We start from the raw sequence: 17,430 nt of genomic DNA on the forward strand, positions 1-17,430 counted from the left end.
ATATATATATATATAATATATAGGTAAAGCATTTTTCTTAACTAAAATGTTTAACAGCTAAGCCATTTAAATAGGGTTTAGGATTTTGCCCCAGCCAAGACCCCAGGACAGGGGAGGTGGGGTAGTAGTGGTCATCCATGAATCTCTTAGTCTTCAGGAGCCTTGCTCCCCAAGTTTCTGGCTGTGAGACCCTGTACCTGAAGCTGGGTTCACAAAATCAGTTGCCAGTGTTGCTACTGTACCAGCCTCCTGTTGTGTAGCAACCTCCCTGCTTGATGCTGCTGGAGGTCATCTTGAGGCTGGCGATGGAGTTCCCTAGACTTATGGTCCTAGAGAACTTTAATCTGCTTTCCCTGGTTTTGGTCTCGGAAGCGGCCCAGGAGTTTATGACTACCATGGCAGCCATGGCCCTATCCCAGATCATCTCGGGTCCGACTCAGGACAACGGCCACATGCCGGATATGATTTTCATGTTGGAGCAATGGCAATAGGACCTGGGGGGCGCTGTTGGTTTCCCCTTTGTCATGGTCAGGTCATGCCTTGGTGTCCCCGAGATTCTCTTATGCTACCCTCCCTCTACAGGGAGGCTGGATCCATTCAAGCGGTCTTCCCCCAGTGACTGATGGATCTGATGGGAACTTTGCTGCACAGTCCTGCTGAAGCTCTGATAATGTTCTGGAATCAAAGCGTGGCTGAGGTTTTAAACAGGATCGTGCCTGTGCACATTCTTTTAACCCTTCACTCTCGCCCCTCCCTGTGTTTCACGGAGGAGCTGCAAGTTTTGAAAAGAATTAAAAGATGCCTAGAACGCTGCTGGAGGAAGACAAGGGATGACTGTGACTTCTACTTATAGCTGCCATTAAGGCCTATCTCATGGCAGTAAAAGTGGCGAAACATTTCCCCGCTCTTATGGCATCCTCAGAGCAGTGCCTAATGGCCCTGTTCAAGATCACCCAGTCCCTCCTGGGCCGGGGGGGGGGGGGGGGGGGCTCGGATATTCATCTTAAGGGTCACACACCTGACAGACAAAGTTGCTCGAATTCATTCCCAGATAGACCCCATGCATTGTGCTTGGAAAGTAGTTATTTGGGAGCAGTTCAGTCCTGTTGGACCTGATGAAGTGGACAGGCTCCTTGATGCTGTCAGTACAACTACCTGTCAATTAGATCCTCATACCTCTTGGCTGATGAAACCCTCCAGGATGGTGACTGTCAGGTGGGTTCAGGCAGTGATTAATTCTTCACTGCAGGAGGGGACATTCCTGGGTCCATTTAAGGAGGTCCTGGTTTGCCCCCCTCCTAAAAAAAATAATCATCTCTTGATCCTACCCGGCTGGACAATTTTCACCCAGTTTCCAGTCTTCCCTCTTTAGGGAAGATGGAATAGAAAGTTGTTGCTTGGTAGCTTCAGATGAAACGGATTATCTGGACCCCTTCCCATCAGGATTCAAGCCCGATTATGGGACAGAAACAACATTGGTCACACCTGATGGGGTCCAGGAGAAGAGCCTTTTCTGCTGTACTTTTGCCCTATGGCAAAAGTACGGCAGGGAGGGGGAACCATTCTGGAGGTGGCTATTGGATTAGGAAAGGCCCCCACCTCTCCCTGTGTGTTTCATATTCCTCTCCTCCCCATCTTTTAATAGTATTAATTTTTTGTTGTTATTTATCGTTTTATTATTTTAATATATACTAGTTTTAATGTTCGTAAGCCACCCAGGGTAATTTCTGGGCAAGATAGGTGGCACATAAATTTAATAAATAAATAATAAAAGTTCTGGAATGATCTGGATTTCTACAGGCTTCAGAGAGTAGCCTGATTGAAAGAGATCCATAGTTAACTCCGGAATCGGTTGTAATTTAAATGCTAACAGGGTCCTTGTTTCTCCTAGGAACTGGGGTTTGCAGCTCCAGAGAGAAAACCAATTGATTTATGACAATCAGTGACAGCCACCAAAGGTGCATAGCTGAAGTATCCTTCAGCTCACGTTTGCCTAGAGCAGTGTTGTTGCAAAGTTACAGCTTCTCGTTAAGTGTCCCTGAGTCTTGGTTCAATAAATAAAGATGTTCTCTTCAGATATTTTGTCAGCTTAAATATCCATCTACCTAAGTTAGAACTTAATACACTGACCCATTCAATACCAATTGAATTTAGAGCCCCCGCCATTCTCTTAAAACACAAAATATTTTACATCAGTGAAATAATTGATGGCAATAGATCCATTTTGTCATATAGCCTAAATTTAGGAGATTAAGCCATATTCCATCATTATGATTGCAAGGATTTAGACCTACTAAGTCACAGATAAATGAAAGGATACGACTGCCATTGATCAAATTTGCCTAGGGCCTATAAGGGCTGAAATAAACTAGTTTTATCTGACCTCTTCTGTTGCTATTTAAAAGGCCTAGGACTTAATCCTTGAAGGTGTAAAAGACGTAGGTGCCCAATTAAAATCAGAGTTCATTAAGGGCTGCAATTTGAAGTCTGGGGAAAAAAATGTGCTGTTTCAGATAAAAGATTCAAGTTACAAATTTTAACATGTTTTAGGAAGAAGTAATGGAAAGCGAGAGGCTACAACCAGCACAGAATCAGTGTGCTTAAGAATGCTCTATTATGTGTTGAAAAGTATTGGAAATATATTAGGTTTCTCATTTATAAGCAGCTATCAACATAGATCTAGAACGTTGTTGAATAATCATTGTTTTAGTAAATACAGTACAAGTCAATTGATCATAATGGACAATTGCTGACATCTTTCTATGCACTCTGAGAAATATTTTTATATTGTGTAACTTCTGCAATTTATAACAGATGATTTTAATAGCTTTGCTAACCAAATGTATTAATCTATTGAGTAATTCTTTCTTGACATCACTGGATATAAGGGAATCAGGACTTCCTGCATTGTTACATAAATAACCTGGTTAAAATAAAAGAATTATCTACATGTTATAGATTTAATATTATTTTTTTGGGTTGTATCCTTTTTATAGTTAATAAAATGTTATTGCCCATAAAATGAGTGATTTGCTTTTTTCATCTTAAATGTTGATCGGAATAATTGTGTGCTACTTTTGTTGTGGAAGATTAACAATCCCAGCTAAGAGTTAAATTTGAATTAACATTTTTACCTTAAAAAATTCATTATTGTTTGCCATGCCATGAAAACCAATTGATCAAATGCACAGCTTTTTGATTGATGTTAACTTCATAAAGAAATTTATAAAGAAACAAAAAGAGAGTTGCAGTGGTTATTAATTAGAAGTTCCAGCTGATTAAATAATTGTGCCCCAGCTATGATCTGACATCAAGAAATTAAGTATTTTTTCAAGTGCCACCTTTAAAATACATGTCCACCAGAAATGGGAACTAGTTCCTTTAAAACAAACCCCTGCATGTACAGCTTTCAAAAGGAACTACAAGTCTACGGTGTCTCATCCAGTTCAGGATAGAAATTCTGAAATCTCTACTAAAGGTAATGCCTCTTGTTGGATTGGAACATTTTTGCAAGAATTTCTTCTATTAGAAATACATAAGGTGGACTCTACCAGAAATTGTAGAAATATCTTTGGGGGAAATAAATTGTATTCAGCCTAGAAGCAATCATTATCATAATACAGTCTGTTAGGCAGCCAAATTTTACTGATCATGACAACGAGGTTAATGGGTGGGTGCCAAAACTAGGAAATCTAAAACTAAGACTAGATGGGGAAATTTAAAAAGGTATTCCAAAATATGCAATGGCAAACTTTCCTACAGTTGTTGTATTAATTGTAGAGATTGTAGAGAGACCACAAAATCACCTGTGTCTGAAATTAGTCATTTATGTTTGTTAGGCTGTGAAGTTGTAGGTGTGAGAAAGGTTTTATTAGGTGAATTGCAAATAATATGTATCTTTTCAAATTACCTTTGATTTTTCCCCCATTTAACAAAAACCTAACCCAAATAGGAAGACTTTAGTATTTTTATATCATCAAATGTAATTTATTAGAAATGAAATAGAGTACAGGTATGCATACATACTTGTATCCAAGTACTTAAGATGTTTGTCAATTAAAAAATATTTCAGTTATGTAGAAAATACATTTAAAAATAGAAAATGCCATTTTCTGTTTCTCAGTCCCATGGAACATTTTTGCTTCTCTATTGCTAAATCTGATAAGAGAGGCCTGCTCTGAAAAGCACAGTTCATTCGGGATGCTATTTTGGAGTGAAGATAACGCAGCCCGATAATTATTCCTTTGATGGAACAGAGTAGCTCTGCTGTCATGCCAATCCGGCATCTTTAGCCATACCATAAAAAATCCCTCTGGATGAAATAAGACTTGAAGGAGAGTCAAACTCTGCAATTCTTCCTCTGTCCAGAACTAGGACTCTGCAAAGCAAACAAGCAAAGAAAAAAATTGATTGCTGAAGAGAGCCGATTGCCATAAAACCATTCCTTTCCTAACTGTGGAATCTAATAGAATCCTTTTCAGTTCTACGAAGGCCCTGAAACATTATTGCTGAACTACATGAGCAAAAAATTGACACGAGAAAGGAAAAGCTAAATGTGCAAAATAACAGAGTCCACTCTAGTACAAATATACCAGATACATTATAGGGCAGTGGTGGCGAACCTATGGCACGGGTGCCAGAGGCGGCACTCAGAGCCCTCTCTGTGGGCACATGCGCCGTCGCCCCAGTCCTAGGCCTTCAGCTGGGTTTTATAAAACTTTTTTGCTTTAGGCCTCCGCCGCCGTGTGCAAAAAAAAAAAAAGGTTCAGTCAATTTCAACTTCTTGCAGGGAAAAAAAAGATCTTGCAAGGTGGAATTGATTGATTGAACTTTTTAGTCCCACCCAGTCTGCCGTTACCACCGCAGCCACGCCCACCCAATGGCCACACCCACCCAGCACTCGACGATGCATATGTGGGTTTTGGGTTACAGTTTGGGCACTCGGTCTCTAAAAGGTTCGCCATCACTGTTATAGGGGAAAAAAAGTTGGTGATAATTCTTCCAGCATTTGTTGTTCCTACTGGATGATTACAAATCACCTGCTTTTTCATGAAGGTGGCAGTGGACATGATCCAACATCGATAACCAGCTGGCTTTAAAGGTTTGTACTCAAAGAGGAAGAAATGAAGAATTGTAAACCTCATTGTAAGCTGCAACCTGTGCTGCAGCTTGCCAAAAAAGCCAACACAGTCCTAGGTTGCATTAATAGAGGGACAGAATCAAGATCATATGATCCCTTATCTCAACTTTTAACTGTCTTTTAAGTTATAAATGGTGAATCTAGGAACACTCCCAAACTGTGTAGCACATTGATCCCTTATCTCAACTTTGACAGCCTGCCCAGCAGGGAGATTGATGGGCAGCGGTCGGCCAGACACTAACCAAATCCCCAATGTATTGCAATTGTCCAACACAAGGTACACACTTTCAAGAGTGGTACTCAACCCGGAGAGGAAGCCTGGTAAAAAAGCAACTCCCTCTCCCCGACTCTCAAATTAGCATTACGTATTGGTCATACTTAACTACCTGGTATAATCCATAATTGTATTCAGTCTATGAGCAATCGTTAGCACAGTAGAGTCTTCAAACTGCGTTCTTATTGTCATCTGAATGAGATCATCTGTCTCAAGATCAATTGCTGCTGTGGCTTCATCCAAAACAAGTATCCTTGTTTTGCGAAGGAGTGCTCTTGCCAAGCAAACAAGCTGCCTTTGGCCAACGCTGGAAAAAGTAAGTGAAAGTTTTGTTTTAATCAATGAGCATGTGAAGGATGTGGCATTAAGAAAACCTAATGCTATGCCAAAGAATGATTCAGAGCAGAAACAATTGTTAAGCAGTAGTGCCTGGCTGTTGATACTGTATATCCCACAGAAACTCTTGAAAAAGAGGAAAAATACAGTTCCATAAAAAAATAACACTTTGCCCGTAACATTTTCTGTAGTGGAAAAGAGCCCCTAAACAAATGCGAGATTGTGATAAACTGTTTCATTCCCTCTCCGCCTTGCCTGTACCGTGGTTTGGTTATGATTAGCACCAAGACCTGTATCATGTATATAAAACAGTACTTCAATGAAGTGCAGTATCTATCATGAAAACAGCTCCATGGGGCCACAGACATTTCTTTTGTGCATTCAAGGAGAGCAACAGAAAAGAAGTCTCTTCCAATAATTTATAGATACAGGCAAAGAGGAGGACTAAACGCAAACAGTCCCAGTCCTGCAGTATATTCTAATGTTATATTTTATGCCAGCTTGCATATATTATTTCCCTCAATTGATTTATTGATTATGTGCACCCATGAAGTCAGCATGAAATTGGTGCTGACTCTTAGCAATTATATTAGATTTTCTCCAGGAGGATCTGTTTCCCAGCTGGGTCTTTCAGGTTTTCCAACAGTGCACCCATCTTGCTGCAATAGAGTCATTCATCTTGCTGCTGATCTTCTTTTCGTTCCTTCTACCTGTCATGTTCTGTCCATATCCAAGGCTTCCTGACCTGTCTATAGGTTTTGCATGAGGATAATGAGATGTTCTGTGACTCCTATTTTGCAAAGCACATTCCAGAGCTTCACAGTATTGAAGACCTTTCTATAAACAATGAATATTCTCTTAAACAAAACAAAGTAATTCAATAGTGTAAAATGTTGAGAGACCCAAGAGGAAACAACCTGTATGGAAAGACTGAAAAAATGTAATGGCTGGGGGAAAAATGAAAATTATGAAATGGCAGGGGAAAGAAGAAAGGAAACTGGGAGAGAATCAGACTGGGGAAAGACAGTAGAAAAGATTGGGATGAAAAAATAGAAATAACTAATTGACTAGATAGGTTATTTCCGGTTCAAGCTGACAGCTATTTTAAACTATTGCCAGGGATAGAAGTGAGAACTGTCCCCAGATACTGTAAGAATACTGTAGATAGACAGTATTCATGTGCATGCACACACATACACAGTACACAACAAAGGGTAGGGCAGGAGTTAATTGGATCCAAACATAAAAATCTAATGAGAACTGAGCATAGACAGTGAATTGCCAGGGGAAAGGAGATACGAATGCAATTGCTTCATAAGAGAGACACTAGATATTTCAACATTTTTCTTGAAATGTCTCCTTGTTATACTTATGTCTTCCAAATTAGAACTATAATTACCTCAGATTTTCTCCTCCTTCTGAACATTCATAATCTAGCATAGCAGGCTGACTGCTGACAAACCTCTTCAGATGGGACAGTTCAAGAGCTTTCCATAGTTCTTCCTCAGAATATTTATTAAATGGATCCAAATTCATTCGGAGTGTTCCAGAAAAAAGAACAGGGTCCTTAAGAAAATGATCAGACTGGATTTAGAATGCACGTCTAAAGAAATATGAGTTACCTACCCATACAGAAATATATATTAGAGTATTTCTGAAGTAAATTCTAACTCAAAGAGACATTAAAACAAGTTTGAGTGTATAATCTGTACTCTTCGAGATTGAGTAGCCATACCAGTATGCCCAATCTGCTGGATCAAATTGTAAAGCAGTAAACACTGGGAGAAGATAGTCCCTTAGGTAACCCAGCCCCAAATCATGAATAGAGTAGAAAAGAGCTGGAAGGGACCTTAGAGGTCTTCTAGTCCAGCCCCCTGCTCGAGCAGGAGAACCTATACCATTTCAGACAAGTGACTGTCTAGTCCAGGGGTATCAAATTCGCAATGTCACGTGACGCGACATATCGTGACTTTTTTCCCATTGCCATGATGCATCCGGCCCGCGGGCCGGCAGTTTGATACCCCTGGTCTAGTCTCTTCTTAAAAATCTCCAGTGATGGAGCACCCACAGTAACCAGCACCTTGAATTATACCTGGAGAAACACAGGCATTTATTTGTTAAATTTATATGCTATGCATCTCCCCGATTAGGTGTCTCTGTGGAGCTCTCAGAGTAATGGTGTTACATAGGCTGAATATCTGGTAATATTTATTATCCATGCAGCCATGTTTTATACCAGATGAGGTTTTTAATTTGTTATATTGTTTGTTTTGCTGTTTTATATTTGTTTTAATTGTTTGTAAGCTGCACAGAGTCATATGTATGAGATAGGTAGCTATATAAATTTTAATAATAAAGCTTCAGATTGCAGGAACAACTATTTTCCGGCACATGGAATGATACAACTCTGCTACTCACCAAAATCTTTTGAGATAGAAAACTTTGAGGTAAAAAAAAAATATAGAAATAGGAAATCTTGTTTTTAGGCATCTTTAAAAATCCTTTCAAAGTAAGTGGACAAAATACATTGAGTATACATACAAAGATCATCTCATTTAAACTACAGTGTTTGGTTCCCAACTTACATCTGTCCTGGGACACAAGGCAATTGTTCTAACACAAAAATCTACAACTGTTACTGTTTGGCTATACATTTGCAATCCAAAGTCTACTGGAGTTGGGTAGCCAATAAATATAAACAAAGCAATAATCCCCACTAGAATGATTTAATACAGAGATCTTCAAATTTGGCCTTTCTATGACTTGTGGACTTCAACTCCCAGAATTCCTCAGCCAGGAACTCTAATCCTGATTTAATACATAAAAGTAGGCTTACTTGGGGAATTATAGTCAGCTTGGATCGCAAGTCATGAAGGCCAATATCTGCAATTTTCAACCCATCAATGGTAATCTCTCCCTTTGTGGCTTCCAGAATCCTGAAGAGGCAGAGGGTCATTGAGGATTTGCCAGCTCCAGTTCGTCCAACAATCCCAACCTAATTCACAGTTTTGAAGAATCAGCAATGGTTAAAATGATGGTTCCACTGAAAAATTGCATGAAACTTGTAGAGGTTGTGGTTTACATGTAGTGTTCTTTTTCTTCTTTATGTTACACTTTCAAGACACTTATCTGTGATCACATTATTGCTATTTTTCATGAAAATCAAGTTAGGGCTTATTTTCAGGGAAACACGGTATCTGCCTTGGAAATAGCCCATGTTGAGCTATCAACGTGTCAAATATTAGCAAAGGAAATGTTTTATGACATTTTGTATTATGTCATAAACTGCTTCATGACAAAGATTATGTCATAAAATGTTTTATAAAATTTGCCAAATTTCAATTTCACGGGAGAAATGGGTCACAGATTTTGTATGCATTCTGTAAGTTAGCCTATTTGGTTTTGGTCCCCCCCCCCCTGTATTATTGGAGAAGTGTGTGTGTGTGTGTGTGTGTGTGTATGTGTGTGTGTATATGTATGTATGTATAGTATGCATGTATGTGTATATGTATTTATATATATATACACACACACCTACATAGACATACACACACAACGTTTTTCTAAACTTCCTTTAATGAAGCTTATCTAATTGATGCTGAAGCGTGGTGAAGGTTCTGCTGATTGGATAAGTGTCAGGTCCCAAAAGAAAATGTATTCTATGCATATATTCATTTGCTATTTTCTGCAGCTTTTCTTTGTGTCCTGCCATTGTTGGGAGGGGGGAGCTTTTGGGAATGCTTTGCACTGTCTGCTAAGATGCCCTTCCCCCAGTGGATGGAACGTCTCTTCCTTATCTAAGAGACGGTTTGTGCTTGGAGCCAGAAGAAATTGAAAGTGAGAAAGATCTTGAGGAACCCGCTGAAAAGACCGGTTACCAAAACATGATGCCACCTGTGGATTGGCTGGGATTCAAATGAACACTGAGACCATTGGGGTAGGAATATTGAATGCTGCTTTTAATATATTGCTTTGCAGGTTTTCCTCTCAGATCTTGCCTTGATTCCCTGCTGTCACTAGCCCCTAATAAAAATTCCTTTTGAGACAATGCCTGTTTCAAGAGTTCTGCTTTCTTGGGTGACTTAGCTGAGGTAGGTCCTTACAATAAGTTATTGGTCATTTCTCCTGTTAAATGTCGATGCCAAAATTTTGAAATGGGTTTTGGGCAAATATAGACAATCTTTTTTATTTATTGGATAAAGACATTCTAATTTATACTGTGGCCAGGTTTTTCCACATGAAATTAGTTTCCCACCTATTAAAGTATCTCACAGAACTCATGAAGATTGCCCTTTATACCCTCTTATAAATTTGATAATGGAACTGTGGTCTGTTTTGTCAGAAATTGAAGAACTTTCTGGATATCAGTGCAGCTAGGGCTGAACACAAAATATTTACTATATGATGACCAGGATATGTGTCATTGATAATTATGAATGTTCTATTTCTTCTATCAGCTAAAGAAAACCAAAGTCTTCATTTTTAAATGCAGGTTACAGAAAAAACAAGTTGATTCACTGCAGTAAAGTGGCTATGTTAGAAACATACCTTTTCTCCACCTTTTACACTCAGGCTGAGGTCTTTCAACACCAAATCCAAACCTTTCCTATACCTGACAGAATACCTTGTAAAGACCACTTCTCCCTGGGTGGGCCAGTCTTCTGGAGGTCTTTTATCCTCAATGATCCAGGGAGCCTGAACATGGAAGGAGTTACAGGATACTGTGTTAGCACTTGAACCCTACTTTCAACTCTGAAGGAGTATATTGTATTAAAAACTCCATGATTAGTATTCAGTCTTCCACTAAATATTAACAGCAAGTGGCTTGTTTGATGAACCATTTAAAACAGGGGGCTTCAAACTTGGCCCTTTTATGACTTATGAACTTCAACTCCCAGAATTCCTCAGCCAGGGCATGCTGGCTGAGGAATTCTGGGAGTTAAAGTCCACAAGTCATAAAAGGGCCAAGTCTGAAGACCCTTGATTTAAAAGGAGAGCTAGTTGGTAGGGTGGTAAGGTGTTGGATTAGGTTTCATGTTCACCCTTATTTATGGAATGCCTTCGTGACTCTGGAACTCTTTTTCAGCCTCCTCTTCCCAAAGTTGTTGGGAAATAGGTTGGTTTATTTAGTTGAAGTCTAAGACCTAAAATCAATCATTAAATTATATCAAATACAATAAATATATACACATGCACACACATGAAGAGTGCATGAGAGGCCTGAAACAATTAGCATATGAAGAGGGCACCAGGTGAGTTTTATAAGCCATAGCAATTGATAATATTTTTTTTTCAAACTTCTTGGAGATATCTGAAAATAAATCACAAAAGAGGAGAATGGTCACCTCATGGTTATAAAAGGAACTAAGCTTTCTAACAATTAGTAGTATAATGCTCATTTGCCACTGTGTATACAATTGGCATTTTAGTAATACATGTGATACAGTTTAAACCTCTGTATCAGAGTATAAACTTTTGCGTTGCATGTAAGGGAGGCCAGTACTACCTGTTGTCACCCAAATTGAGTATAAACTTTTGCGATGCATATAAGGGAGGCCAGTATATCTGCCTGTTGTCACCCAAATTGAGTATAAACTTTTGCGATGCATGTAAGAGAGGCCAGTATATCTACCTGTTGTCACCCAAATTGATTGTGGGGATAAAATGAAGGTGTAAGGTGCCATGAGCTCTAAGAGGAAAGGCCAGCTGTAAATTTAATGAATCAATACATAAACAAATAGAGAAACCTTTCCTGAATACAAAGCATTTTGCACACAATATCATTAAGGATAAGACTTGCAATTTTTAACCTTCTTTGGAATAACAAAACTCCTAGCAACTTAGCACAGCCAATGGCAAAGAATACTGGGAATTATAGTTCAACAACATTCATGGAGATGACAAACTTGCATGTTAGTTATTATATTCAATAACATAGTAACAATGAATGATACTGAATAATAATGACAGTACTAATCTTTATCAAGGAAAACATTGCTATATAATGTATCTTTCATTGTTGCAACAATGAAAGCAAAAACAATACTAGTTATGATGCAGGCTGACGCCACTGTATATTAGTATGGAATAGTCTATAGGATAAATGCTCTTCCTTAATGTAGGAGTAATATGTGTTTTAAAAATATTTAATGTATTTTCCAATGCTGTGTTATTTCTGAAATGAAAGCAAACTGGATAACAGTTGCTTAATGGGACTTCATGCTAGTATACAACCTAGGGTCCTAGAGTCTTATCTAGCTATTTTGGGTCAAAAGTAGACTATGCTGAGTTCAGTCCGAGAAGCCTGTAATATGTAGCACTGAATTTATCCAAGTCAATAGAGGAATTACATATTTACATTACTGCTTGCTTTTTGAGAAGTAATTTCCCCCACTGAGGAACTCACCTCAGTTTCATTTTCAGAGTATTCTTTCACTCTTTCTACAGCCACAATGTTGCTTTCCAGATCAGATGTCATTCGTACCATCCAGTTCAGAGACATTGTCACCTACACAATGATTAAAAAAGTATTACCTGAGTCAGAAGGTAATCATGGCTACAAAAAGTAACCCAGATAGCTACCATTGGCAGAGATACTTCTAAAATACTATTAAGTAGTATTTTTCCATAGCATATCTTTAAAAGATAAGGCCAGAAATCCAGATGTTATACGGTGATCAACATCCCCAATACCTATATCTATCTTCTTTGTAGAGAAATGGGATTCTCTGCTTGGAAAGGTCCTACTGATATCAACATTATCTGTAGGGAGGGCAGTGTTACAAGAGGACAAAAGCTGAAACTTCACATTGGAAGACCAAGTAACTTCCAGTTATATGACAGCCAAACTGAGAATGGGTAATCCTTAGGAGCTTTTTTTCAAGTTTCCACGTGAGGTAATACTTGTAATACTAATATTGAAAGATTAAGAACAGGTATCTGAGTTTGCATTTTTTTTTCTCCTGTGTTTGTGTCTGTTTTGAACTTGCGTGGTACTCTGACTCAAGTGCAGAATAATAATGAAAACTAAATAAGAAAATAGGGATGGAAACTTTCTCTAAACCACAGTATTAGGGGACTGGAGGCCAAAGCATATAAGGAACGGTTGCTGGAATTGGGTATGTCTAGTTTAATGAAGAGAAGGACGAGGGGGGACATGATAGCAGTGTTCCAATATCTCAGGGGCTGCCACAAAGAAGAGGGAGTCAAGCTATTCTCCAAGGTACCTGAAGGCAGGACAAGAAGCAATGGATGGAAACTAACCAAAGAGAGAAGCAACCTAGAACTAAGGAGAAACTTCCTGACAGTTAGAACAATTAACCAGTGGAACAACCTGCCTCCAGAAGCGGTAAATGCACCAACACTGGAAGTTTTTAAGAAGAGACTGGACAGCCATTTGTCTGAAATGGTATAGGGTTTCCTGCCTGAGCAGGGGGTTGGACTAGATGACCTCCAAGGTCCCTTCCAACTTTNTTATTATTATTATTATTATTATTATTATTATTATTATTATTATTATTATTATTATTATTATTATTATTATTATTATTATTATTATTATTATCTTTACTACTGTATCTTTAATTATATTGAAAACTACCTAAGGCTTGTATTATTTCTTACATTCCATTTAAAAATAGGTAAGGCTAGAATTAATTGCTTTGCCACTCTGAATGTGTGACCTTATTGTTACCTGGGATAGAGATTCAATCGATGTGCTTCCTCTTGCCATAATCTCAACTTTAATAGCTTTTAAGGCTGGGAGGCCCAATTCAAATCCTTTGATCTTCCCAGATACTGTAAGTCCCAAATTTCACAAGCAATTTCACTACTGCAGATCGACATTTCTGAATGCACTTTGTCAGTGCGGTGCACATTTTAAAGCCCAATCTTTTGCTTTTCAATTTCAGAGCCACATAATCCACCCTGCTCTTAGTCAAACAGATGACTTCTCCTCTCCCTCCCCCCCTTCATACTGAAAGCGAAGTTAAATCCCTGACAGATTGTGCAGTCTGATAGCTTTTGCAATATGCTGTTGTTAACTAAAGGCCTTTTGTTAGAAAAGATATGGAAGCAAACAGTAAATCTTAACATGGTTTCTCCTCAAATACAAGCAGAACACAACCTTAGACAGGCCCAACGAAAGGAGGAAAGGGGCCCCTATGTATTCTGGTTTATTTACCCACACTGGTTGCCACCTTGGTCTGCAGCAATCACTGTCACTTCCTACTAACTTGCATGTGAAGCCCACACAGTTGGGCAGGATCAAATAAACAAGAACAACCCAGAGTCTAGGAAGGTGTATTTAATGCTACTGTGGGCTAAATGTGGAATCTTGGAAAGTCAAAGAGGAAGTCCCCAATCTCATTTACTCAACTAAACTCTCTTTGATGATTGTGCAATGTTTTTTCCTCCGGATTTCTTTCCATCTGGACCAAGTTGATGTTTATAAGATAAGCTGTCAAATGACTCACCCATTATCTCTCGACTGCTGATGTCTGATCTGCCTTCCCTTCCTTTCCCAGCCTCCTCACAATATCTTACACTGCAATTGCTTCTAATATTGCCGTTGGCTTTCCCTTCCCAGAAGCAACTCTACCTTGATTTGAATCTAGATCACAAGGAAGCAGCTACTTTTTGTTTATGATTATCTCTTCTGTTGGACCAAGCTATTCAGACTGAGGCTGGACAGAGAGTCTGATTTCTAAGCCCAAGAAACATGGTTAGTAACAAAGCTGGGCATGCATGTTGATGCAAGAATGCATTTTCAAACAATGGCACAGTAAGAACTATAATTGTAACTACATGTTCAAAATGGGACAACATGTCTAGAAGATGGCATCCACATGGAGAACTCCCTCCATAAGATGCAGTTACTTGGCACCTTTGTTAATGTCTCTTGGGTGCCAAGCAAACACTTTATTTTCCCAAATGTTCAATCTTTGGTTAACATGCTGCTCATGTACATGATATAGTCATACCCCCTTGGCATCACTGTCCTGCTCATTACTGCCTCCTAAATCAGCACAGCCCTAGACATAAGAGGCAACCCACTGCAGTTCATTCTTATATTCTTACTTTGCCACAAAAAAGTGGAGAGAGGGAGAGGAAGAGATGCTGTAGCAATATGCAATTAAAACCAGAATGCCAAATGAAAAGGTCATATTATAATGAGGTTTCACTTCTACTTTTAATATAAGCAATCTATTATACATACCTGAAGTGCATAAGATACAGAAAGTCCAACCAGGCCAGCACTCAAATTGTTTTTACTTAGTACGGCAAAAAGAGCTGCAAAGAATACCACACAGTTTCCCACAAATTCAACTCTAACTCCCAGCCACCTAGTAAATAAGAAAACATTTTTAGTACACAACACACACTTCATTTGGAACTATTTGTCTTTTCAAGTGAGAGGCTGACATTAAAAACAACTTGAAAAACAACTTTACCTGTTGGCTACAATTCCAGGATAGTAACTTTTCTGATTGTCGTTCACCTTTGTGTCACTGCTGTAAACAAAAGACTTCCCTCTTTTGAATGCTCGGATGACGCTGGCTCCTGTGACCGTTTCCGAAAAGTGCGAATATATGGGGGATCTGCTAACGGATTCCAGTCGCTTTAATTGACGAGAGGTAGCTACATAGAACCGCTGCCATGGCCGGTTCAAAAGCATTATGTTAAAAAAAACAAAACACAAAACCTCTTAAAGCATTTTACATATTTGATCTCAGCTATCAAGACTGTCACATCATAGAGAACCAATACAGTTCCCAGATAGAAGGAACTTTTCAAGGCCTTGAAAAAAGAGGTTGTATCCAATTCTTTGGGATTTCTCTCACTAAATCTTGGGGAAAGCCTATGAGATATCAGAATCAACGGTAAAGATTTTTCTCAGCTGTGCCATTTTAGGCTTCAGGTGATGTTTACATGTTTGAAAGCTCTAAGTACAAAAATGTATTGTAGACTGAAAAGCAACTTCTGAGGAAAAGCTAGCCTAACCTTGATTTTGAGGGTATATTTTCTGGATGACTTTCAGATACAGATTTTACCATCACTCCTCCCCATCCCAGTATATTAACTGCATCCATGTCACTGTAAGGACAGCAATTCTGAACACAGGTCTTCCAATTATGGAATTCAGGAGGCAGGGAAAGAAGTCTTAATTTATTATGATAAGATTCTTTTTCCACTGTTCATGTAAAATCCCCACTACATTATAAAAAACATGCCAAAATAGTGATAAAGTGATATATACCAGTGGAGATTACATTTATCTTCCATTATTCTGCTGTACTGTTAATCTTTTTTTAATGTTAGCAACTGCTTTGACTTTGATGATGTTTAATGTTTTTTATTTTTATTATTTTGGTTTCTATTGGTAAGCATTTTCTACTGTTGCTGGAGCAGCTTATAAACAAAGGGCAGGCTATAATTATTTTAAGAAAGATCACAATAGCTATTTGGAGCTACACAAAAATACTTAGAATAGGGCAGTAAGTAAATGACTGTGAATAAGTTATTCAGTCTTGTAAACCTAACTGAGATTCCTCTCAGACAGAAGAGCTGGCTTCGTTGTTCCAATGGAATGGAACCCAGTAAAGTGTACATTTATGTAAATATGTAACAGATTAATTCTTTCAAACTCAGAGTGCATTATCTGCCCAGCGTTCTGGTACTTCAAAAACGATCATGCAAATAGCAAGGTAACAAAAGGGGGGAAAATGACATGAATTACCTGTGCAAAATAATACAAAACGGCTAAAGGTATTATAACCACAGCAAATAGCGGAGTGCTTGCTATGATCACAATCATTGTTGATACAGAATTAAAGAAGGTTCCAAGAAACATCAATATTGTTGGCGGTATCACTTCATCAATCACATAGATGTCCTTAGAAAAGCGGTTAATGATTCGGCCTGTTGGAGTTGTATCATAGAAAGACTGTGGAGTGTGAAGCTTATTTTCTAGCAGTCCTGCATGGAGAATACGGGCTGCCTTGATGCCACCCATGGCTAGGGAAAAGGAGGAGATCAGAACAAACAGCCCTGTTGCAAAAGAGGAGACATAGGAAGGAGACTTTGATCACATTGTATCCTAGAATCCTTGGACATTCTGTTTTATGCAACTTCACTACGATGTCAAGACTGCTAACATCGGATGTTCTTGCTTGCCATATGTGAAGAAGCAAACATGTTTTATTTAGCCTGCATATCACTTCTAGAGTTAAATCAGACAATACTAGCCTAGTGGATGGGAAAATATGCTAGTTAACCATAACAATATTTCAGCACAGCACTGCCAAGGTCAGCTGTAACAGGAGGAGTAGGGGGGGACAATTCACACTTCACACTAATTGGAGAATGTGATTGGTGACTGTAAAATGAAGGAGTGAGTTATGCTTTGTTACGGATGATTGGGGGTGGGAGGATTCAGTTTTTGGCTTCACTATTGTACGTGCCGAAGCTATGTAGCAATAAAAGGATTCTTTAAGGTAAATAAGCCTCAAGGTTCTTTGAAAAGCTGCTTCTTTTTGGAACCATGACACATTGCTGTTCTGTCTTTCTTTGGGAGGGGTCCTTGGTGCTCTCTGAGCTTGCTTGTTTTCTTGAAGATGTTTCATTATCCAAACTGGGCAACATCATCAGTGCTGATGATGTTACCCAGTTTGGGTAATGA

At 38.8% G+C, this 17,430-nt stretch overlaps 1 protein-coding gene across 1 annotated transcript in view; it reads right to left on the reverse strand.

The window, feature by feature from the left end:
- Positions 1-3,976: 3,976 nt before the first annotated feature.
- ABCC3 (ATP binding cassette subfamily C member 3) overlaps positions 3,977-17,430 on the reverse strand; it is a 61,037-nt gene continuing 47,583 nt past the window's right edge. Inside the window, exons 22-30 of the mRNA XM_015823091.1 lie at positions 16,489-16,799; positions 15,203-15,402; positions 14,968-15,094; positions 12,157-12,258; positions 10,299-10,445; positions 8,587-8,745; positions 7,150-7,316; positions 5,527-5,721; positions 3,977-4,378 (exon numbers count right to left, since the gene is read on the reverse strand). Coding sequence (XP_015678577.1) covers positions 4,270-4,378; positions 5,527-5,721; positions 7,150-7,316; positions 8,587-8,745; positions 10,299-10,445; positions 12,157-12,258; positions 14,968-15,094; positions 15,203-15,402; positions 16,489-16,799 — 1,517 coding nt within the window. The 3' untranslated portion in view covers positions 3,977-4,269. The remainder of the gene's footprint in view (positions 4,379-5,526; positions 5,722-7,149; positions 7,317-8,586; positions 8,746-10,298; positions 10,446-12,156; positions 12,259-14,967; positions 15,095-15,202; positions 15,403-16,488; positions 16,800-17,430) is intronic.

Source organism: Protobothrops mucrosquamatus, unplaced genomic scaffold, assembly GCF_001527695.2.
Source record: "Protobothrops mucrosquamatus isolate PMUCROS unplaced genomic scaffold, P.Mucros_1.0 scaffold1765, whole genome shotgun sequence".
NCBI classification, from domain to species: Eukaryota; Metazoa; Chordata; class Lepidosauria; order Squamata; family Viperidae; genus Protobothrops; species Protobothrops mucrosquamatus.